Raw genomic sequence first — 23,236 nt, 5'->3', positions numbered from 1 at the left:
AAAGAGTGTCCCAAAGGACTTACACTCTACAGCACCAACTCCTGTGTTCCAAGTAAGGTAGGAACCCAGGATGTCCCTCTGGACCCCTGTGCCACCCCTCCACTGCAAACCCATAACCTGGACACCTCAAGCTCCCTACCCCACACACACACTGCCCCCATGACACCACTTCCTGTGACAACTGGATTCCTCTTCCCCCAGTCATGGATGGAGCTGATGCCTAATTAGGGATAGGCTAGACATGGAGAAGGGAGAACTGACACAGAGGATTAGAACATTCCCCAAGACAACACAGAGGCCATACTGCAAGTCACTTCACCAGCCTCCTCTCTGCCACTCTTTCTCCTTTGAACACATTGGGTTCACTGAGGCCAGGGGCTTCCCCACGAGTGTGCCATGGCTGTAGCTCTTAATAGTAAGCTCTTTTAAAGAAGAGCTATCTTCTTTAAAAAAAAAAAAAAGTTCCAGGGAGGGTTGGCTCAATATGAATGATGGGAGAAACTGGGGAGTCTATCACTAGGCTTGGGGGGGAGGGGTGTGAAGTATCAAGTATTTGTCTACCTTTGTGCTCCTGCAAACACTCATAGGCCTGTGGATATACTTCAGTTGTAGACTGCTTGCCTAGCATGCACCAGGCCCTGAATTGGATCCCCAGCAGTGCAAAAAATCTATTTAAAAATTTGTATTTAAGGTGACTCATGTCTGCAAGCCCAGCTACTCAGAAGGCAGTAGATTAAAAAATTTTCAAGACCCCATCTCAATCAATAAGCCAGGCATGGTGGTATGCTGATCATCCCAACTAGAAGGAAAGTATTAGTACAGAGATGGCAGTCTGAGGTCAGCCCCTGGCAAAGACCCTATCTGAAAAGCAACTTTAAAATTAAGTGAGCTGGGGATGTGGCTTAAGTGGTAAAGCACCAGGCCCTAAATTCAAACCCCCAGTAAGTTTGTACTTAAGGAAAACCTTTAAATAGTGCTCTTTGAAATTACAAATATCTAAACTAACAGACAAAACAAATAATTATCCCTAAAATTAGAACTGTGAAGACACCTCCAGTCAGAAACAAAAGGAATGACTTCTCCATGTACAGTATATTGGAACTCTATGGGTGTGAAGGGCTGTGATCTTTGGGATGGGAAGGCACAAAGTATAAGTTGTTGCAGGGAGTTGGCTGGGCATCAGGCCACCAGTCTCTTGCACACATGTGCAGAGCCACCTCAGCCAGGTGCCAGCAAAACCATTTGCCAAAACAGACACTCTGAGTGCAGGAAACGTGCATCCTACTGTGTGGGATGTGAGGCAGAAGATAGAGGCTGGTCTGTGGTCTGCGGATATTAGGAAGAAGTTTCTGGGTGAGAAGCTGTGGCAAAGGGAGACCTGCAGCAACTCCCATCCTCCCAGCCCCAGCAATCACCTGTGCCACCCACAGCACCATGCACAGGCCAGGCCAGACCCACCCCTTCCATATCCCAGAAGAGCTCTGAGGAGGTGTCTGTCCACTTGAGCCCCTCTGCACAGATGCCAGATCAGGACACTGCTCTGTCCTCCCCAACACACAGCTCGGGCCCCCGAGCCTGACATATTCTTCACTTGACCAGACTTTGCTCCCACCTTCTCCTAGGCCTCTCTGCACCCTCCACATGAAACTCTGCTGTATAGCAACAACTCACTCCACACATCTTTCAGCATCCAGGTGATGTCTGATCACCCTAGCCTGCTATCAAAGAGAATCCAATGAGTAGAGTCCCCCTCACCCCTGATGCTTCCCTCACTTTCCCTGCACCTTGGCTATAAATCCCCACTTGTCACACTGCATTCAGAGTTGAGCCAAACCTCCACCCTGGAGCAGAACCCTATTGCAGAGGTCCCCCATACCAATGCAATGATCCTGGATAGTCTTCCTTCCTGTCTCCAACAAGCAGCACTAACCTGTTCTTTAACAAGCAGACTTCTCGCATGAGGAGATGCATCAGCCAGAGGCATGAAATCACGAAACACCCTTTTTCAGGAGAGTCTGACTTGAGTAGCTACCCAGCTGAGCTGTGGAAGATGCTCTGCAGAAGAAAGAGCCCCACCTGCCCCACTTGACCCACCCTGGGAACCCCCAGCAGGGGGCTCAGGAAGCCCAGGCATATAACAGAAGTGGCACCTTTCATTTCTTCTTCCTAGGGAGCAACTCATCCCAAACACACAGTGCACTCATGCAAGAAGCAGCTACCATTCACCAGCTGAGCTAAGACATTCAATCTTGAACCCTAGACAGGGTGACAGTGCCCCTGCACCTGTCCTCTATGGGGGGTGAGTGACCACCTCCTCCATCTCTCCCAAGACTTCCAACACCCCCAATCTGCAGGAGGAAGCAGGAACCAGTTTCTGAGCTCTGGGGACCAGAGGGTACCCCCAGTGCCAACAGACAGCAAGCCATAACCCTAACCAGTGTCAGCACACCTTTACTCCACATTGCCAAGGCTCAGGAGTCGCACACGCTCCTTCCTGCAGGCTCCATTATGGAGGTATGCAAGGGAGACCACCAAGGAGCAGGAGTGTGCGGATCTTTCTGGAGTGTGCGGATCTTTCTGGAGGCTCCAGTCTCATCCTCCCTGGGTGGCCTCCTTGGGTGCCCTGGCTTGCCTGTGGCATGTCCTGCCCCTGGACTCCCACACTGTAGCAAGTACCACTGTTATATGCCGCCTGTCCCCTAAACTCAGGCCATTTTTATCAAGAGTCAAGAAGGAAGTCTGATGATCTCCAGGCCTGGCTCCCACCAAGCCTCCAACCAATGGAATTGTTAGGGCCACCAAAATGACGAGCACAACAGTGAGAACCTGGAGACCCCAAGGAGAGCCATGGCAGAGCCCCTTGAGGCCCATGGACCACAGATGGTGGACAACCAAGTGTACATGGAGATGAGATGACAGCAGCATCCACTGGACATTCTTGTCAGATGCAGTCCAGCACACAACAGGGACACTCAGACGGCAACTGGTGGTCCACTTGGCTCAGTCAGTAGAAGGCTGGGATGGATCAGTGATGCCTGGGATGGGCACAGGCAAGGACAATGGTGTGTGGCACGTATGAGCCATTTTAGTAAGAATTCTTAGTATCCCCACCACCACCTCCTCCCTCAACCACCCTCTGACCTCAATCTGGTGTCCAAACACCAGCTACAGCATCTCTCCTGAAGCCTCCCACCCAAGCACTTGAGCAGCTCCTGAGTGGGGCCTCCCGTGAGTGTCTGTGGACTGCCTGGCCCATGGAGAGTGAATGTTACCTACACAGCTGTAGCTCAGCCAGGCCTCAGGTCCTTCCCTCCCTCACCAACCCACCCCAGACCTGGGTCAGGAAAATCAGTGCTTCTGAGAAAGGGTGTGTGATCCAAGCCCTGGGTCCTCCAGGGGAAGGGGCTTCTGAGGGACACGTGAACCATGGATGAGAACTTGGGGGGAGCCACACCCATGAGAATTGCCATTTATTCCCGAAGTTGCCAAAATCATCACTAGGGATTCACCAAGGGGTCCAAAGGGCACAGGGAGGCTCCAACACTGATTTGGGAGAGTGAGGAGTTTGGAGAAAGGGGAAATGGATTGGGGGGGGGACCCCAGCTGTCCCTCCCCCTTCTAATGCCACGGAAAAGGGTCCTCCTCCGGCTGACCCCCTCCCTTCCCATCCCCCATGTCCAGTTTCTCTTGGGGGAGGTGAGCTGGGGACATGGAAAGAGGACGTAGTGTGAGTGGGCCCCAGGAGGGGGAGGCACTGGGGGTAGGGTCCCCATTTCACATGCACTCACAACACTGATCTCCCAGGGAGCAGGAATGGTGGAAGCCAGGGGCCCCAGCCTCCATCCCATCCTGGATTATAGGAGGAAGGGGTTAGTGTTGGGCGCTGGGGGACCTGGGGGCATCATGGGGGGCAAGCCAGGGCCCCCACCAAGGGGAGAGATGTAGGTGGGTGGCGCTCCAGGGACTGGGGGCACAGGGCTGAGACGGAGCTGGTTCAGGGTGAGCGTTGCAGGGGGTGTTGGCTGGAAGGGATTGGTGATGGAGGGGCCAGTGGCTGGAGCTCCTGCAGGGAAAGAAAATGAGAGATATGGGGAAAGATCAGTGCACTGGCTCACCTGGCGTCTGTCTGCCTGCCTTGGATGTGCACACAGCCAGACGCTTGCTTAGGAGGGCTGCAGGGAGAACTGCACCAGAGAACACACTCACCACTTGGAAGGAAGGGGTTGGAGGCCTTGGCTCCTGGCGGTGTGGGGCCCGGCCGGCTCACCAGTGAGTCCAGATCGACAAGGGCTGCATTGGGCCCCAAGAATGACTCTGGCGTCTTCCGTGTGGGAGGTGTGGGGGTAGGGGTGGTGGCAGGTGGGGGGCTCCCCACAGCCTCAGCCAGAGACCCCCCAACTCCACTCATGTCGAATGCACCAGGGCTACGGGCAGGCACCTCTCCTGCAAGCAGCTCCAGCTCCCCTAGAAGGAGCCAGGATGGGGCTCAGAGTGCTTGGCCACTAGAGAGCGCACCCAGAAGCAGCAGGGGTTGAAGGGAGGCAAGCAGACTGAGGCTGGTGCCCAGGTCCTCAGGAAGAAACAGGACATAGACAGGCATTGCCCACCAAAGGCTGACAGTTCAAAGAGAGCCCAGATTCAAAGCTATGTGAGTCTGATTTCAGTGAACAAGCACAGAGCAAATGACAGAACCAGAATGAACCAGAGGGAATGACATAAAACTAGGGCAGTGACAATTTCAGGGAAGTCATCAAAAGAAGGACCAGGTGCTGAAAGCAGGACAGGACTGTGTATGGGATACTTCCAGTCTAAAGGAGCTTCCCCAGAAGAAATCCACTATTTACACATTCCCAGAATTTTTTTTTTTTTTTTTTGTGGTACTGGGGTTTGAACTCAAGGCCTATACCTTGAACCACTCCACCAGCCCCCCTTTTTTTTTAATAGATTTTCTCGAGATAGTGTCTCACAAACTGTTTGCTCAAGCTGTCTTTGAACCAATCCCCAGGAGGAATTTTATGAGAAACCACAGCAGTCACCAGCAATCCTGGTACAGTTGACATTTGTTGACTTGAAGTCTAACTTTTTCTAATAGACCTAAGAATTCTAAAATGTTGAAAAACTTTTCAAGTTTGTATGGAGGAGGAAAAAAGCCAAGAAGAATGAAAATTAGAATCCAATAGTCAATCTAAACTAACCCAAGCATGAGGAAAGAGGGAAATGATGGGAATACTCTCTCCATCCAGAACTATATCAATGGAAACAAGTTAGTGCTTCAATAGTAGTTTGCCTGGCTCAAGAAAATAAAAAGTCAAGCCAGGTGCCGGTGGCTCACGTATGTAGTACTAACTACTCAGGAGGCAGAGATCAGGGGAATCACGACACAAAGTCAGCCTGGATAAATAGTTCACAAGACCCTATCTCAAAAAAAACCATCACAAAAAAAAGGGCTGGTGGAATAGCTCAAGGTGTAGACCCTGAGTTCAAACCCCAGTACCGCCAAAAAAAAAAAAAGAAAGAAAAAAGAAAATGTCTGGGTTCACACCTATAATCCTAGCTACTCAGGGGGCTGAAGCAGGAAAATCACAAGTTCAAGGCCAACCTAAGCAACTTAGTAAGACTTCGTCTCAAGAAATGAAGTTTGCCTGGCGCCAGTAGCTCACACCTGTAATCCTAGCTATTCAGGAAGCAGAAATCAGGAGGATCAGGGTTTGAAGCCAGCACGGGCAACTAGTTCGTGAGATCCTATCTCGAAAATACCCAATACAAATAAGGACAGTGGAGTGGCTCAAGTGGGAGCGCGCCTGTCTAGCAAGCGTGACACCCTGAGTTCAACCCTGGTGAAAGGAAAGGGAAGGGGAAGGGAAAAAGGAAGAGGAAGGGAAAAGGAAGGGAAGGAAAGAAGAAAATTTTTAAAAGTCACCGAAGTTGACATTGGTTCCTATGAGCAAATGTGGCTGCTAAGACACTGATAAGGAGACCCAGGCCCACCCCCTGTTGTGTCCCTGCAAAGAGGCAGAGCAGACCTGGATCCTCTGCTGTCAGGAGACAGGTGTAGGCCGGCTCCAGGCTGACCTGAGTTGGGCAGCCAAACATGGAAGCGAGGAGCAAGCTCAGGGGCAGCGTGCTGATGCTGTTCCCCCAATTCCTGATGTCCATCCCCACCCAGGACACGATCCACAGGCAGAGAGGGGTAGGAGGTAGGCGTATGGGTGAGGATCTCCACAGGAAATTCTTTGTACTATCTTGGCAATTTTTCTGAGTCTGAAATTAGTCTACAACAGTTAACACATCCCTTTGGGAAGAGGGGTGACTGGATCTGGCTCATTCTGTACCACTGCCCTCACCATGAAGCATAGCTAGCCCTGCCTGGAGTGACAGAGAGATAATGGAGAATGGGCTGGGGGTCCTGGTGCACCAAGCAGACTGCCAAGTGGGGGCAACTCACCTGTACTACTGCCAGAGGTTGGCAGGGCCATGCGGAGTCGGTCAAAGTCTGAGAATTCATCAGGCTCCGTATCAAAGCCGCCAACTGTTGTGGGGGCCAGATGTTTTGCTCAGCAGCCACCAAGCCTTGCTGCTCTCCCTCCTCCCCAGGACCCAGGAGATGAGCTGCTCACACTCAGCGTTCATATACCCAGGACACCGCTCCCATCTGCCAGAGATACCCAGTACCTGCAGTGCCATTGGTGCTGGGCTTGGCAGGTGAACCCCCCCAGGGGTCTGAGAAAGCTGGTGCTGGTGCCCAGGGATCAGAAGCTTGAGGTCCACTGACTGGGGCCCCACCTAGGTGAGCAAGGAGGCCTGTGAGGGGCTGGTGGCCTCTCCCACTGGGGCAGCTGGGGGGTGTTGCCTCTAAATCTGTGGTTGTTCACACATCTACCTGCTGGCCCTGTTTCTAGGCCCCCACCTCCACACGCTGAGCTCCAGACAACAGGTGGGGCCCTGCTCCAAGCCCTCTCCCCAGCATACTCTTCCCCATTCCATCTCCTCATAGGCAGCCTCCCCAGATGCCTGACTCCCTCTTGGACTGCCCTGGCCAGCTCATCTGGCCCCACAGTGTCTGGGGCACCAGTTCTAGAGGCACAGCCAGCTGAAGGAGAGTCACAGAGCCAAGAAGGCTGCAGCAGAGTGGGTGGTGGCGCTCACCATCAGAGCTTCCCCATGGGTCAGACGTAGGCCCCTCTCCAGCCGCAGGGGCTGGGGTCCCACCCCAAGGGTCAACTGAGGACCCCGCAGGGGCCGCAGGCCTCCAGGGGTCCCCAGAGGCTGGAGTGGGGGCTGGACCACCCCAGGGATCAGCAGCTGGAGGGACAGAAGGTCCCCCCCAGGGGTCTGAGGCAGGGGCAGCAGCAGTGACAGCAGTGGCCATGGATGCTGGCCCTCCCCAGGGGTCGGAGGCTGGTGGAGGGGCTGGGGCCGTGAAGACATCAGCAAGATCCATAAGGGATGACTGTGGGAGAGAGAGAAGAGAGAAAACTGGAGACAGGGATGGGACAAGAGATGAAGACAGAGGCAGAGCCACCAGGCGCCTGTACCTCCTCTCCCTCAGCCCAGATATCCCCACCTCCCCCACCCCTGGCCCAGGTCACCAAAGGGCTCCACCACAGCCCCACTCCCTCCCAAGCCCTAGTCCATTCCCTGTACAGCAGTCTGGTAGCCCTTCAGAGCCAACTGGCCCAGGTCCTCAGACTAGACTCTGAGCAGGACGGAGGCCAAGCCCTCCTTTGAGCATCAACACCTCAATGCTTCCTCTCACCTACAGTACCCAGCTGGTTTTTCAGCTGACTTTGCCCACCCCTGCCCACTGCCTTGCCCTGGGAAGCCCCTGCCAAGTCATCTTGACCATACCTTTCCTGCTCGTCACATAGCAGGCTTCCCAGCGCTGCGCAAACACATGCACAATGCTCTGGTGTTCTCAGAGTGGGCACACACTCTCATCTCTAAAAGCGGAAGTGCCCTACATACATTCACCTCCCCGCAATGAGGCAGAGTCCCAGGGAGAGAAAAGCAAGGTCTTCCCCAGGCAGTCACTCTCATCTCCCCGGCCCTATGCTAACAGTGGAAGCAGCACAGGTGGGGTGGGCTGCGTCCAGACAAGACACCCTCTGGGCTAAGGCCATCTTGAGCAAGCACTGCTGTCCATCAAGAAAGCCTCCCTGGCCAATCACTCATGGCCACAAGCCGTCTGCTCTCTGTGTCACCACACCTCAAAGCAGTCTGGCCTCAGAACCTGACAGCAAAGTTTACAGAGCCATGAAGACACTTGGAGAGGAGCAGTGATTGGGGAGGCCATAGGTGGAGATGAAGGAAGAGACCAATGTGGCCCTACAGCCCAGTTTAGCTCTGACACAAAGAAGAGAAGGAATGTCCAGTCAAACCCATGCACCACAGAGCCATGAGAAGGAAAGCAGCATGAACTGAAGCCAGGAGGTTCTGGTGATTCCAACCTGTACCTTCAAGTTCCAGGTTTGCAATAACAGCTATGGAGCACAGACTGTGCATGCCCCTCCTCGGCCAGGGAGGAGGCCCAGAGCATGTACCACAGGCCAGTGTCCAGTGTAGGCATGGCCCTTGGAAGGCACCTGAGAAAACCGGACAGATGGAGGAGCTCCATGTCCCCCTGCAGCCTGTCAGGCTCTTGCAACCATCTGGGTCCTTTCCTTTCAGCCGCCATCAACAGAGGGCAGCAGTGCTACTCCAGCCTAGCATTCACTGTGCACAGCAATCACCTCCTACCACAAGTGGCAGGGCAGGAGACGGTGAGCCAGTGAACAAATGGAGCCTGGCCACTCACCTCCTCCTTGCCCCCAGTCTCCCTCTTGCTCTCCTCTATCGCCATCTGCAGCCTCAGGTCGTCCCCTCGACGGATCCGCTCTTCCTACAGGACGCAGAAGCAGCCAGCAGGGTCAGGGTCAGACATAAGCCATAGGCAGACGGTGCCACCCCAACCTGGAAGGCCCTGCTCACCTCTCCCACTCTGACAACAGTGACTGAAAACTTAAGATGGGATGTAGACGATGTATGGAATGGGGAAGGGATACCAGGGGCAAAGGTAGGGTGGGCGGCAGAGAAGCATGTGTGGTCTGGGGAAGGGAGGACGAGGGGGACCCAGGAAGTAAAGCAGCTCCTCATCCTGGCCTTTTGTTGGGGCACATGACTCAGTAGTGCTCTCTGCACTGGAGGTCTGTACCCCCAGAGAGCCCTACCAGGTCTCACACCCCAGGCATCTACCCCATTTGTTTGTCTGAGGTCCTACAACTGAAGGTGCTGAGGGCTGGAAGAACACAAGCCTGTGGCAGAGTAAGCACTTTAGGAAGGACAGCAGGGACAAGGACCTGAGCAGAGGGTGTGGGGAGCCCTGGGAGGGGCAGGGAGGCTGCTCTGACCTTATCGTGCTCCTCTCGGCTCAAACTAAGGGCCAGCTGGAGCTGGACGTCATCCTCGGGGCCGCAGGACGGGGGCTGAGAGAGAGAGAGTGTGAGGGATGGGGCAGGGGCAGCAAGAACCAGAGTCATAGGCAGAGGCAGGCCAAAAAAGGGATGGGGCAGGTGGATGAACAGGTGCACAAAGAGCCAGGGCTGGACAAGGCTAAGAAAGAGAGCAGTACAGGTTCCCCAGTAAGGAACTGGAAAAGAGAGAAACAGAGCACCAGATGGCCAAGAGCAGAGCCACCTCCAGAAAAAAGGGTGGGAACAGGGTCGGAAGACCAGGAAGAGCCAGAAAGAACAGAGAGTGAGTGAGGGCCACAGAGACGAGGAGGGCTGTGGGAGTGAGAAGCAAGTGAGACATGGAGACAGGATGGCAGAACAAAAGTCAATCCCTCTCCCACAGCGTCACCCTATACCTGGTCAGCTTCCTCCTTGCTCATGGCCAGGGCCAGCTGGAGTTGCAGCTCCTCTTCCCCGCTGCTCTGTGGCCAGGCCTGCTCTGCCTCAGGCGGGGGCCCTGAGCCCACTGCTGCTGAGGAGGCTGTCAGGAAGCATGTGAGAAACAGGTGGCCCCGGGGAGCAGATAGGGGCTTCTGCTGCCAGACCCCCAGCATCCCTGCCCCTCCCCTAAGGCCTCCGAAGGCCAACCATAGGGAGGGTAGGGCAGGAAGCCCAGGTAGCAGGGAGGGCAAAGGGTGGCCCCACCCACGGGAGGGGTTAGCACCAGGGAAGCACAGGAAGCACGCATCCTGTGTGCTAAGGACAAGGAGGAGCCAGGGCTGCTGCAAGAGCCTCCGATCCACCCCAGGGCCAGGATGCCAGGTCCATTCCCTAGTCTCCCAGCCCTGCAAGCTCCCAGCACAGCCCAGGAGGGAGGCACGGGCCATAGTCTCCAGGGCTCCTATGGGATCCAAGGTTCAATGAGCAGAAGACCGTGGGTAGACAAACAGTGCTTGTCCAGAAGGAGGAGAGAGCCACATGAAGGCCAGGCTGTCTCCAGGGCTAGCAGAAGGTAGGAGAGGGCCGTGGTGGGCTTCCCAGAAGGGGCTGAGACCCCAGCCTCTGCAGTCAGCATCTTCTCACCCCTCCAACCCAGCACCAGTCTGACTTCTCCAGAACTGAGATACCTCTCCCCACAAAGTGAGAGGGCAGGCTCTGCTCACAGTCCTAGCCTCAGCACCACCCAGAGCACACCCTGCCCCTCACTCCATCCTCTCCACCACATCTGCTCTAGCACAGAGACACCAGACCCTGGATCCAAGGCTCCTTGTTCCCAACCACCAACCTGAGGTCCAGGCCTCTCACCAATGTTAGAGATCTGGCTTTTCCTAGAATCTGTCCCCAGGCCCCAGCTGTACAGTTAAATCAGCCCTGGGCTAGACTCAGTGTGGGGGTCCCCAAGCACGGGGATACTGGGAACCCACCCCATTGTGAAACATCTGCCTGACAAACATCCTATGGCCTCAGTCAAGGTTGGTTGTACAGATCTAAAGGCCCCACCTTGTCCTTCAGAGGTAAAGAAAGACATCAAGCCATCCACCTGGTCAGGTATTGGAGCCTGCTGTGGCCAACAGTCCTTCCCACTTATTCCTCTGGAAGTCTCAGGGACAAACTCTCATGGCTGCCCTCCTCCTCTCTCACCTTACTCCAAGACAGAGTCTAGTCAATTGTCTGTGGCCAAAACCCATGCTTTATTTTTTGGGTTTTTTGTTGTTGTTTTTGTTGGTACTAGGGTTTGAACTCAGGCACTCTACCACTTAAGCCACACCCTCAGCATTTTTCTTTTTTTTTTTTTGCTTTAGTTATTTTTCAGATAGGGCTCCCACTTTTTGCCCAGGTCAGCCTCCTACCTATGCCTCCCATGTAACTGGGACCATCAGCATATCCCACCACACCCAGCCTGTTGGATGACATAGGGTCTCATTAACTTTTTGCCCAGGGCCAGACTGATATCCTCCCAAGTAGCTGGGTTTATAGGCATGAACCACTGCACCTGTCCTCTCTACCCCCCTCTTTACATTTTAAGTGGTTGGAGGAAACACGAAAGAATTTGTCAAGCCACATGAAAACTACACCAAATTCAAATTTCTGACTCCATGACAAGTTTTCAAGCATGTGACCAGGCAAGAACCAGGAAGAAAAGGAGAGCACAAAGAGAGAGGAGTGGGTGGTAGGCAGTGCAGATGAGGTTCAGGTGTGGACCAAGTGACATACATGCCACAGGATCCTGGGTCAACAAAGGGAAGCTCCTTCACAGATGTTTGACCATCTCCAACTGCTAAAAAGTGGTCTAGCTCAGAAGAAGACCACTTGCCTAGCATGCACAAGGCCCTGGGCTTGATCCCCAGCACCAAAAAAAAAAAATATCCACTTAATTCTGTTAGGCATGGTGATGCATGTCTACAATACCAACACTCAGGAGGCCAGCCTGGGCTACATATTGAGACCCTGTATCAAAAAAACAAGAGAGGGCTGCTAGAGTGACTCAAGTGCTAGAGCACTTGCCTAGCAAGCATGAGGCTGAGTTCAAGCCCTAGTGCCACCAAAAAGAGAGAGAAAAGACCTCCATCCTAAAGCCCACCAGGCACCAGCCTAGCTGCAGCCCACAGCCCTCCAGGGCCACCACCCTTTCCACCTCCCATGCTCTCTCAGGTGCCCTTGGCCCCCAGTCACCCTGAGGTCTCCCCACTTCCTTCTCTCCACTGCCCTCCATGGTTTAAACTCTGTCTTCATATGCCCCACTGTCCCCACCTCTACCTGTGGGGGCCAAGAGTGCCAAACATGAAGCACCCAGACAGAAGGCCTCCAATCACAGCAAGCTCACAGCTCTCTCTCCTGTGCCTCCTGCCCTGGCAGGTCCAGCCGACTCACCTACAGGGCAACACTCTGCTCCATCTCCCCGCCCCAACAGCCACTCACTCATTCAGGCACTGCCACCCACACCTCACACCCCCCCTCCCCGCCAAAAGTCTCTCCATCACTCTCCCTGCTTTCCCTGCCCTGGTCCCTGACACTGGCTAATGGCCTTGCCCACAGCACTGGCTCTCCTTCTCCACCTCACTCAGGCCACCTCAGGGCCTTTGCACTACCCTTTGCCTACTAATGACATAACTCATCTAGGCTTGCATAAATGGACAGAACAGCTCCCTCAGGCATTAGCATTCATGTCCCCCTCAGAGGGCCATCCTAACCCACACCTGGGGAGCCCCAACCCCAGCACCAACCTCTCTAACAGGGTCATGGGTACACCTTGTGGATACTCCAGGGCCAAAGCTGCAGCTCTACAAGGTCAGATACTCCACTGGCCACCCTTAGGGTTTGGACACACCTGGTCCTAAGGAGCCTCCAGCAAGTATCAAAGGCAAGCCCAATGAAATTTCTTGACTCTAGTGGTGGGAGGCAGGGAGGGCCAGGGGCCTGTTGCACAGGGCTGCCTGAGAAGAGGAAAGGAAGGCCCTGACAGAAGGCCAGGCAGCTGGCCCAGACCCACAGGTAGGGAGCAGGACCTCACCAGTGGCAGTCTGTGCCAGCTTCTCCTTGGTCTTGAGCGCGTGGGCTCGCTCCTCCCGCAACCGGTCCTCATCACGAAGCAGGGCTACAAGCTGCTTGGCCTTCTCCCGCACATTCACACCCTGGTCCTTGCCGTCACGGTCCACATACTGGAAATCCTTCAGTGTCTGCACAGCATACATGTTCTCCTTACACTGCTGGGACACTCGCTCTGAGCCAGTCTTGATGAGGTACTCCATCAGCGTCATGGCCTGTGGGATGGGGACACACCTGTCACTCATCCTGGGTACCACAGAAGCAGGGCTGGAGAACATGAGGTAGTGCTTGGACCCTGGGGCAGAGGCCAGATTCAAGCCTCACAACTTTCATTACCATCAGAGGGTAGAAACCCACCCATAGTCACTGCAAAGCGCAGCTTGGCAGGGAAAGGGGAGAAGCACTGACAGAGGTTGCAATGAGCTCAGTGAGAGAAGTCAGGCACCAAAGGCCACACATGTGTGGTCCACAGACATGAGATGTCCAGAAAAGGTAAATCCATAGAGACAGGGAAGACACCATGGGTTGTAAGAGGTTGCAGGGAGGGCAAGTGGGAAAGAACTACTCAATGGGTACAATGAAAAAGTCCATCCACCAGAGGGAGGTATGGCTACCCAACACTGAGTGCACACATGCTGCTGCTGTGGTCTGGGGCCACAGGCTACTGAGCAGGGTAAGGGACCATGGCCCCTTTAATGCTTTGAGGAGGCCCTGGCCACTGTCCTCAGACAAAGGCACCCTGTAGGTTTCTGCAGGTGATTTCCCGGGCTTCATGGAAACCATCCAGGATCCCGGATGCAGCTTGGGCAGGGAGGCCCAAGTAAAATGTGTCAGGAAACACTGTTGTGGTAGCTGAATCTAGATTCCAAAAGGTTTTTGTTTTGTTTTGCTTTGGAGACAGGACTGCCTATGTAGCCCAGGCTGGCCTCGAACTCCCCATCCTTCTGTCAGCCTCCTGAGAATTACAAGCTTGCTTGCCACCTCCCTCCCCTACAAGGCTGTCTGAAGGTGTGTTAAGAGTATTTAGGTCTGAAATCAGAGATTAACCTTTAACTGGCCCTGAGGATGTTTACTCTCAGAAGAGAAAGGGAAAATGCACAGACATTTGTATGCAATTACACCTAGGAAGAGAGGCAGAGAGGCTGAGAGGCAATGAGCCAGGCCAGGTCCAGAACTCCTGGGGCCCTTGACTTTGGAATCTAGAATGTTCCTGACTCCACCCAAGAAGACTGCACATGCACACGAAAGGGAACTCCAAGAGGGGGAGTCATGCCAACAGTCACCTCAGTCAGCATCGCACTTTGTGCCAAATGGATTATGAAAAACTTTCCTTTTCAGAGCTCTAGAATTTGGACTTGCAATTAAAGACTGTGAACCTGGAAATACCCCAAATAACCATCCACAGTGATATGCATATATAAATTGTACCAAATTCACAAGTGGGGCTATCATCTAAGCAGCAATAAAAATAAATACATTAACCAACAAATGCCACATGTAACAACACAGAGTCAGAGAGGTCAACCCCTAGACCTGATGGTAAGCCAAGTAAGCCAGACCCAAAAGACCATCCACAGCTGATCCCAGGACAGTCTCAGCAGGCAGGCAGCCACAGTGCTTTTGGGGAAGGATGTCATGTCATGAGAGAACACCCAGGACAGCCTGACATGCTCTCTACCTCCCTTTGGGTGAAGGCTACACAGGTGTACCTGTTTGCAAAAGCTAACCAGGATGTACGCTCATGACTTGTGTGGTGTGCTACATCTCTATGAAAAACTTGGAACCTTATTTTGGAAGTGGTCCACTAGATAGCCCAACAATCACTGTCAGTTTTTAGAACAGCTTTGACAAGAATGTCCTACTACATTGCATGGACATTCAAAGCAGGTCAGCACACTTCCTGTATAGGGTCAAGTGATAATTATTTTGGCTTTTAAGGCCACACAGTCTCTGTACCAACTACAAGTAGCTGTAGATGAACGGGCCTGGCTATATTCAATAAAACTTTTTACAAAAACAGGCAATGCATAAGATCTGGCCGGTGGCCTGTCTTTTGCTAACCTCTGACTTAAAATAAGGAGTGAGATCCTGCATTCCTTGGACAAGTTAGGTGACAGTCCAAAGTCAAGAGGGCCTCCAGGACTCCTTTCACTCTCAGCTCTACCACATGCTAAGTGGGTCTGAGCTACTTCTGTCTTAAGTTTTCTCACTGGGAAAATGAAGAAAAGGGATGAAAATTTCCTTCTTCACTGGGTAGTGCTGTGGACTTAAGAACCTGTGCCATGAATACAAGGTGTGAGATAGACACTGGCCCTTATACCAAGGGGAGGAAATGCAGAAACCAAGCCTGCCAGGCTTGCAAAGCACACATGCTTCCTCTGAACAGGTGATCAGACCCACAAAGTGACACCAGGCAGGGCCACAGGGCAGGAGCACATGGACTGCAGATTGACCAAGCCCCACCTCTCCCGCAACAGGTGGGCAAGATCCATCCTCACTTCACCTAGCCATCAGAGGAAAAGTTGCTCCTACTCGACCCACCGCCACAGTGGTGTGGTGAGGAATGGGAAACAAGAGCTCCTCCTACTGGACCCACCACCTGGGTTATGCCAGTACAGGCTAGCACCAGGGGCTCAGGAAGGCCAGATGGTAACTCAGGCTCACACAGCTCAGGATGCTGGGCCTCAGGATTCTTATCCTGTCACATATACTTCCAGCAGGGGACTATGAAGCCCAAGGAGGTACCAGATATGGACATGGGTCCTCTTGCACCCCCACTTGTGCCCATGCTCAGCTCTCCACATGTGGCAGGACACGACAGTGACACATGGTAACCCCACACAGCAGTGTGCAGATCAGCATATACACGTGACTCCCCCTCAGCATGAGGAACCTCATGTCCACAGCCATGTGGACGGGACTCCCACACACTCAAAGACAAGACCAGACCAGTGGGCTCTGCCCCAGGGAGCACAAAATCAGGAGAGGCTGCAGGGACAGAGAACAGAACAGACACAGCCAGGCCAGGGGATGGCAAAGGAAAGAATTACAATGGACTGTGGGAAAACTTCTTGAGGGTTTTAAACAAAAACACTCTGCCTTGACTCCAATGACAGTTGCAAAACATGTGCATCTGTTGGAATCCGGAACTATACGTAGAAAGGGTTCAACAAGCTATAGTTCAGCAAATTTATCTTCAAACAATTCTTAAAATGAACCAGGCTACAAAAGTCAGGTGAAAAAAGCCTTAAAGCCTAGGAAGCCTTCCCTGAATGCCCAAGGCACAGGGTCCTCTAGTGGTCCCTCCTCCATGGGACTCATGAGCTCCTCCAACTATACCAAGCTAACCCCACCTACCTAAGAGCTGCTTGAGGACTAGGGCAAAGTCTGGGCCTGCCCTGATTAGAGCTAGGTTCCCAGCAACATCTAGCAGGGCAGACCCACAGGAAACCTGGGAACAGAGGCTGTGGAATGAACACAGGAATCAAGATGCAGCCCTCTTCGAACTTCTCACCACCCTCAGGCATCACCAACCCCATCTGGCATCAGAGGCCCATCTCCCTTCCTACCACTCCTCTACCCCAGCCACCAGCACGGTGTGCTCCAGGATTCCCTGGCCCTGCCCCAAAGCCACCCCACTGTTCTCTGCCCCTGACAGCACTACTCCAGCCACTAGTCAGAAAGTATCTGCAATCCAGGGCCCCTCAGGACATGCCTCCCTCTCTGTACCCACCTGTCCACACCCACCCCTCCTCCTCATCCCAGGGTTTGCTTGCATCCCTGGCCTTCCCCCAGTTCCCAGGACAAATGTCATCACCATCTCATCCTAAGTGACGAGTAACTGATTCCATCTGTGATTCAGCCCAATATTGGTGTGTCGAAACAGGCATGAAATGGACCTCAGTTCTCTGCTTCAATCTGTAAGTGGTGTCACCTCTGTGGGCCTCAGTCTCCTCCTTTTGGAGCAGAGGAAACCATCCCTACCTTGGCAGAAGTCTCCAAGATCAGCCAGGACAGAAAGCCCAGACAGAGCAGACCCTCCATAGCAGAGAAGTAGCAGCACTGGGTGCTCCAAGCTTGCCAGGCAGAGTAACAGCAACTTAGACCTTCCTGTGCAGGGCAGTCCTGGGGTCCAAAGGGCCTGAGGTCCTACAGCCAGGAGTGTGACTCAACCATCTGCCCACAGCCCATGCCCTTTCCACTTTTCTAGAACACAAGGAACACAGTGACCAGAGAGGGAATACCAGGCCCCCAGACTCCCAGAGCAATGCCAAATTGGAAACCTACTCACTGAGTCCTGCCCACAGATGCATTCCCTTTGGCCCAATGCATGAGATCTATATGTTTCTGGATTAGGGCAAGCACACTAGACCTAATTCCCAAAATCATACACACTCAAGCTCTCTGACCCAAGAACTCCAGCTTCAGAGAGTGGCAAGCACACAAGGACATTACAGCAGTCTTGCTAAAAAGCAACTCACAGGGCTGGAGGCACGGTGAGCAATAGAGCAATAGAGCACCTGCCTAGCAAGCACAAAGCCCTAAATTCAAAACCCAGTATCGCAAAAATAATAATTTTTTTAAAAAGTATAAAAAGAAATTCACTGCAAAATACTTTGGAACATCAACAGGGAACTAGCTAAATAAATTACAACCAATCCATACAGTGGAATATTCTGCAGTAACAGAAGGAAAATGACATGACAAATTATTTATGTCCTGAGAAGGAACATTCTCTAAGGTAAAGTTTCACTTTTTAAAATTAGGACTTAACTTAGATACAGTCAAATCTGCACTTTTTAATCACCATTCTGAATTCTGACACAGTACTACGGCATTCTACATAACTACTACTACAATCAAGACACACAACCCAGGCACAGAGGCTCACACCTGCAATCCTAGCTACTCATGGATGCTGAGATTAAGTGGATCATGGTTCAAGGCCATCCTGAGCAAAAAGTTTCAACCAATAAAAGCTGAGGATGGTGGCATGTACCTTGTCATCCCTCATCCCAGCTACATGGAAAGCATGCCCGCATAAATGTGAAACACTATTTTAAAAATAAAAACAAAAAGGGCTGGGGGAGTTGTTCAAAAGTGGTAGAGCACCTGCCTAGCAAGCAGAAGGCCCTGAATTTTTTGGCCCAGTACTGCCAAAAAAGAAAAACAAATGATACACAACAGTCCTGTCAACCAAAGGTTCCCCTGTGCTTTTCTTTATCACTTCCCCATCCCAACTCCTGGCAAGAACCAACCTGTCATCTGTCTCTAGGGCTCTACTTTTCCCAGTGGATCAGATAAACGGCAGCAAACACACTTCAGTCTTGCATCTGACCTTTTTTTTTTTTTTGGTGCGGTACTGAGATTTGAACTCAGGGCCTACACCTTGAGCCACTCCACCAGCTCTTTTTTTGTGGTGAGTTTTTTTGAGATAGGGTCGCTGGCTTTGAACCTTGATCCTCCTGATCTTCCCCTTCTAAGTAGCTAGGATTACAGGCATGAGCCACTGTGCCCAGCTTGCATCTGACCTCTTACACCTAGGGCAAAGATGCCTGAGTCACTTGTGCAGTTATGACATGCCCATGCCACAGCCTGAGGCTATCTGTGTAAAGGGGGCACACACCTGCTTGGAGGAACAGAAGCTGTGACTCAGATGCTCCAAGAAAAGGAACTGAGCATCTGGATGCAGTGACGGAAGGGCCCGAGGGACCCCCTTAAGCCTCCGAGCCTGTGAATGAATCTTACCAATGTACCACTCATTCAAAAGTAAATTTGTGAGGCTAGAGGTGTGGCTCAAGTGGTAGAGCACCTGCTTTGCAAGCATTAAGCCCTGAGTGCAAATCCCAGTTCCATTCCCCCCCAAAAAAAGGAAACTTGTATTAGAAGGCTTACAAAATTCCTCAAAGTAACACAACTGCACCTCCTAAGCCACAGTTCCACATTCACAGATTTGACCAACTATGGATCAAAAATATTTGGGGAAAAAACTGTGTCCATACTGAACATACCCAGACTGTTCTTTCTTATTATTACTCCCTAAACAATACAGTACACCAACAATTTACATACTTCATGCATACTGTTATTAGATGATGCAAGTCATCTAGAAATGATTTAAAGTAAACGGGAAAACATATAAGGCCTATGTAAATACTACTCCACTCGACTAAGGGCTTGAGCATCCTCAGATTTAGGCAAATGTGGGAGGGCAAGGGGAGACCTGGATTCAATGTCCCATGAGACTAAGGATGACTGCATTTGTTGCCTCCACCGACAAAAAGATTTTCTGTAAAAGCACAGTCCTTCCGCTCCTCTTGGAAGTGGCAGGCTCCCCTAGGCAGGCATACTCTGCTCTGCCCCAGTTTTCCCACCCCAGGGGACCACACACCCAGGCTGACCTTGTAGACATGCCGCCAGTTCTTGCCGTGGTCATTGAGCCGCTTCCAGATCATGCTCATGATCTCCGAGAAGGCCACAACATTGTAGGTAAGGTCAGCAATCTCTGACATGAGAGAGCTGGATGGGCCCCAGGGGTCATTGCTTGTGGCCTCTCGGACCTTGATCTCTGCCTCTGAGTAGTTGTGGACGATATTCTTCATCTGACGACGTAGCGATGAAGTCGACATGGTGCCCAGTGGTGGTGTGGAGGGGCACAGAGGATGGGGCAACTCACAGAGGGAAGCCACAGCACGTACTGGCAGATCACCACATCTGAGCGAAGAGAGGGTCTTTGGAAACAGAAACCAGACATGGGCTAACCAGAGCCTGAGTCTCACCCCCTCCTGAGGTTCCCAACCACCCTTGGGGACAAAGACAAGATCCTAACTGTGACCCACAAGGCTCTGTCCCTTCTTAACTTCCATCTGAAAGTTACCCCATTTCTCTTTCAGTTCCTCAAACATACCTGGCTCCTTCCTGCTCAAGCGCCCCCACTCAGCAAGGCAGAATATGCGGTGTCAGAGCACAGGCAAGAGTAAGACCGCCTGGGTCCAAACCCCAACTCTGCCACTTCTGAGCAAGGTCAACCTGGGCCGGCCTCAAACTTTTACACCTCAGTTTTCTTCTCTTCAAAATGGGGTTCTGTGTGGTAATCCAGAGAACTGTGAGGAACTGGTAAACAGAAGGCACTCTGTAAAGGCTAGCCAGTTGTGTCATGAAACCCTCTGTCCTGTTCCCAAGCTCTTCTTCCTTCCTCAGGAAGGACTCACCCCCAGGGCTCCACTTAAACTTCCCAGAGCTGTACCCAAACATCAAGGTCACTATTCCCAAGGAGGACAGGAAAATGGTAGAAGCGTCTCAGGGGGGTGGGTGGATGAGAGGAAGATGCCTAGGAACTAAGTGTCCCAAGGGCTGGGAGGGAAGCCCAAGACTTAAGGGAAGAGAGATAAGGAAAACTAACAGCCCTACTGATGGGTCTCTCACTAAGCATGACACATTAATTATCTCACTTAACACTGCATCAGACACTGGACTCACAGACGTTAAATAATTTAGCCAAGGTCACAAGAGGAATATCAAGGCTGAACCTTCGACCTGAAGCCCACTTGAACTATAAAACTTAAACTTTCAAATTAACCCAATAACCTGTGCTGAGACCATCTGATGAAAAAGAAACAGACGAGGGAATAAAGTAAATGCACCTTCTAAGTGCTTTACATACATTAAATAAATTACTCCTTACAACTCTATGATTCACAGACACCTTACACAGAAAGAAACACAGACAGGGACACACATCTCACAAGTCTCTCCCTCTCCAACAAGACATGGAGGGCCATTTACTGAGCCCTGCCATGATCTAAACCTGGTGGAGACATGGGTGAGAGAGGCTGCTCTCTGCCTTGAACTCAGTCCAGAAAACCAGGCACCTGAAGACAGATATAACTAGGTGAAAAAATGACCCAAGACAAGCCTGGCCAGACACACAAGGACTAAAAGATAAAGCCACAAATACAGAGAAAGAAACTGACAAGAAAAGGATCCAGAAAGATACAAGGAAAGAAGTATAGAGAAATTGGGCAGAGGGAGATTCCCAGAGGCATAGTGAGATAAAGACACAACAAGAAACTAATAGAGACACATGGGAAGACAGCAAGGCAGAAGGAAAGAAACAAACAAAAAGAGGCTTAGGACTGAGAAGTAAGAGATAAGAAAAATAACATATACAGGAAAAGAACACAAAATTTAGATTCAAGTCCTGGCCACATCAGCAACCAACAAAGCAAACCTTCTTGAGGTTCAATTTGCTCAACTATGACATGAAGGAAAGAATTCCTACCTGGCAGGCTTGTTGATTAAATAAAATGGGTACATAAAGTGCTTGGCTCTGTGCCCCACAGATAGTAGGCACTCAATACCACTACCTGCTATTATTATCAGAGAAAAACAGAACATTTCCAAAACGATGGCATTGGAAGATCTTATTATACATGTAGTTACTTCAACTGTTACAAAACATATACAACTAGCACATCAAAGCTAAGATTTCAGACAGTCCTTAGACTGAAACTGTTTTTGCAATTAAATTGACTCAAAGAGAATTATTAAACAGAACGCAAATAATATGACAAAATTCTCCAAGGGGAACTCAAACAACAGATATCGCCACTAAGTGAAACACAAATCTCTAGGTGATAATAAAACCAGAGCTCCCAGTGCCAGACACTGTTAGGCACTTTACAAGCACAACGTCAATTAATATGCAGAGTTCACATGATGTAGAAACTAGGAATACTTCTATTTAAAAAACTACGAAACTGAGGTTTGGAGACAGAAGTCACCTGCCAAATATCACAGCAAGAAGAGAGGCTCTGATTCCAAAGCCAGATCTCTTAACACCACACCAGAGAATCGGAAACCTGACTGACTGAGGCAGATCCTAGACCAACCAAGACATTCCTGGAAAGAAACGGGAAATTGGAGTTGATAGGTATGGGAACAAATGAGACATGGAGACAGAAAAAAAACATGCACCGGAGGCAGAGGAATCTGGGGAAATAAAGACACAGAAATCTAGAAAACACAAGAATGAGATTCTGACAGACCAGAAAGAGACCCAGGACACAAACACAGGACATTCCCTTTGTAAAAACACGGAAACAGACCCGGAGGTAGAGCAACACCAGGCGCCCGCAAGCCCGCGGGGCATGAGGACGTTGACAGATGGAGACAGACCCAGAAAAAAAGACACGCGCGCGCGCGGGGGCAGACGGCCCGACCTGGACGCAAAGGCACAAAGGCCACCATAAGCTGAAAAGGGAGAGACCCAGAGTCGAGGCCCGGCTGGAGTTCGCGCGCTCCGTAGCCCAGGTCCGAGCGCCTGGCACCGGACGGGCCGAGTCTGGTCTTGCCGAGGCCCAGTGCTCCGCCCCGCGTCCCTGTCCCGAGCTTACCTCGGCCCGCTCACGCGGGGCTCCGGGGGTTCATGACGGTCAGCCCCCTGCCCCCGCTCGGCCTCGATGTCGCGGGGCTCACGCCGGGCTGCGGAGGCGCGCACCGGCGCACGCGCGGACGCACAGAGGGCCGCACGCTGACGGCCCCGCCGCCCCGGCGCCCGGGAGGGGCGCGGAGAGCGGACGGGGGAGGGGAGCCGCCAAGCGGACGGGAAGCAACCGAAGCAGACGGACCGGAAGCGGAAATGAACGCGCGCTCCTCTTGAAGCACCACGCCCAGCCTCTACTTCCGCGAAGCTCGCCTGGGCACCAGTACTTCCGGCGCACCGAACCTCGTCTCTAGAGGCCCTTTCGTCACTTCCGCACCAGCTCACTGGGTAGCACAGAAGCAGGGAGCTGTGACCAGCACACGCCGCGCCTGCCAGCCCCATTCCCAGGGATAATGAACCTCATTCATTTGCGCAGGGAGGGAACCAACGCGGAACCCTTTCTCTTCAGGGCCGCGCCCTCCACCCAACCCTTAAGGGTGGTTAGGCAGACGGGTGCCCAGAGTTCTGCGCACCACCGGGGTTTGAAACCCTCCCCGCACCCAGAACCGAAGAGACGGGCAGGACACAGTGGACACAGAGCGGCTCCATAAAGTAAAATACAACAAAATGTTTAATGAGCAAATTCGTCTTAGCAAATATGAAACTGCCACAGAGAGGAGGAGAGGGACAGGGGCCACAGGGCTGGGAGCAGATAAGGGAAGACTAAAGAGGAGAGAACCAACTACTTAAGAAACCAAGGCAGAGACCAGGGAGGACCAGAAGCCAGAGGACAGGAGCTGTGGTCCTGCAAAGGGAGAGGGCAGGGCACTGAGGGCCA

At 52.2% G+C, this 23,236-nt stretch overlaps 1 protein-coding gene across 6 annotated transcripts; it reads right to left on the bottom strand.

Annotated features, from left to right (window-relative positions):
* Positions 1 to 3,455: 3,455 nt before the first annotated feature.
* Epn1 (epsin 1) lies at positions 3,456 to 22,574 on the bottom strand. 6 transcript variants are annotated; one of them, XM_020174275.2, is made up of 12 exons: positions 22,370 to 22,509; positions 19,882 to 20,087; positions 19,376 to 19,705; positions 12,940 to 13,189; positions 9,845 to 9,969; positions 9,387 to 9,461; positions 8,795 to 8,878; positions 7,147 to 7,450; positions 6,673 to 6,783; positions 6,446 to 6,529; positions 4,207 to 4,464; positions 3,456 to 4,063 (listed from the first exon to the last, which is right to left on the bottom strand). In XM_020174275.2, the coding sequence occupies exons 3-12, from the start codon at positions 19,601 to 19,603 to the stop codon at positions 3,855 to 3,857; spliced, it is 1,728 nt and encodes a 575-aa protein (XP_020029864.1). In that variant the 5' UTR covers positions 19,604 to 19,705; positions 19,882 to 20,087; positions 22,370 to 22,509; the 3' UTR covers positions 3,456 to 3,854. The 6 variants fall into 6 exon arrangements, with proteins under 6 accessions (XP_020029864.1, XP_020029863.1, XP_020029865.1 ...); XM_020174274.2 differs by having other exon boundaries at positions 19,376 to 19,688; XM_020174276.2 differs by having other exon boundaries at positions 19,376 to 19,688; positions 19,882 to 20,057; positions 22,370 to 22,508.
* Positions 22,575 to 23,236: the final 662 nt, after the last annotated feature.

The sequence above is a fragment of the Castor canadensis genome, chromosome 16 (genome assembly GCF_047511655.1).
Source record: "Castor canadensis chromosome 16, mCasCan1.hap1v2, whole genome shotgun sequence".
Taxonomy (NCBI): domain Eukaryota; kingdom Metazoa; phylum Chordata; class Mammalia; order Rodentia; family Castoridae; genus Castor; species Castor canadensis.
This window is presented reverse-complemented; position numbering and strand designations above follow the sequence as displayed.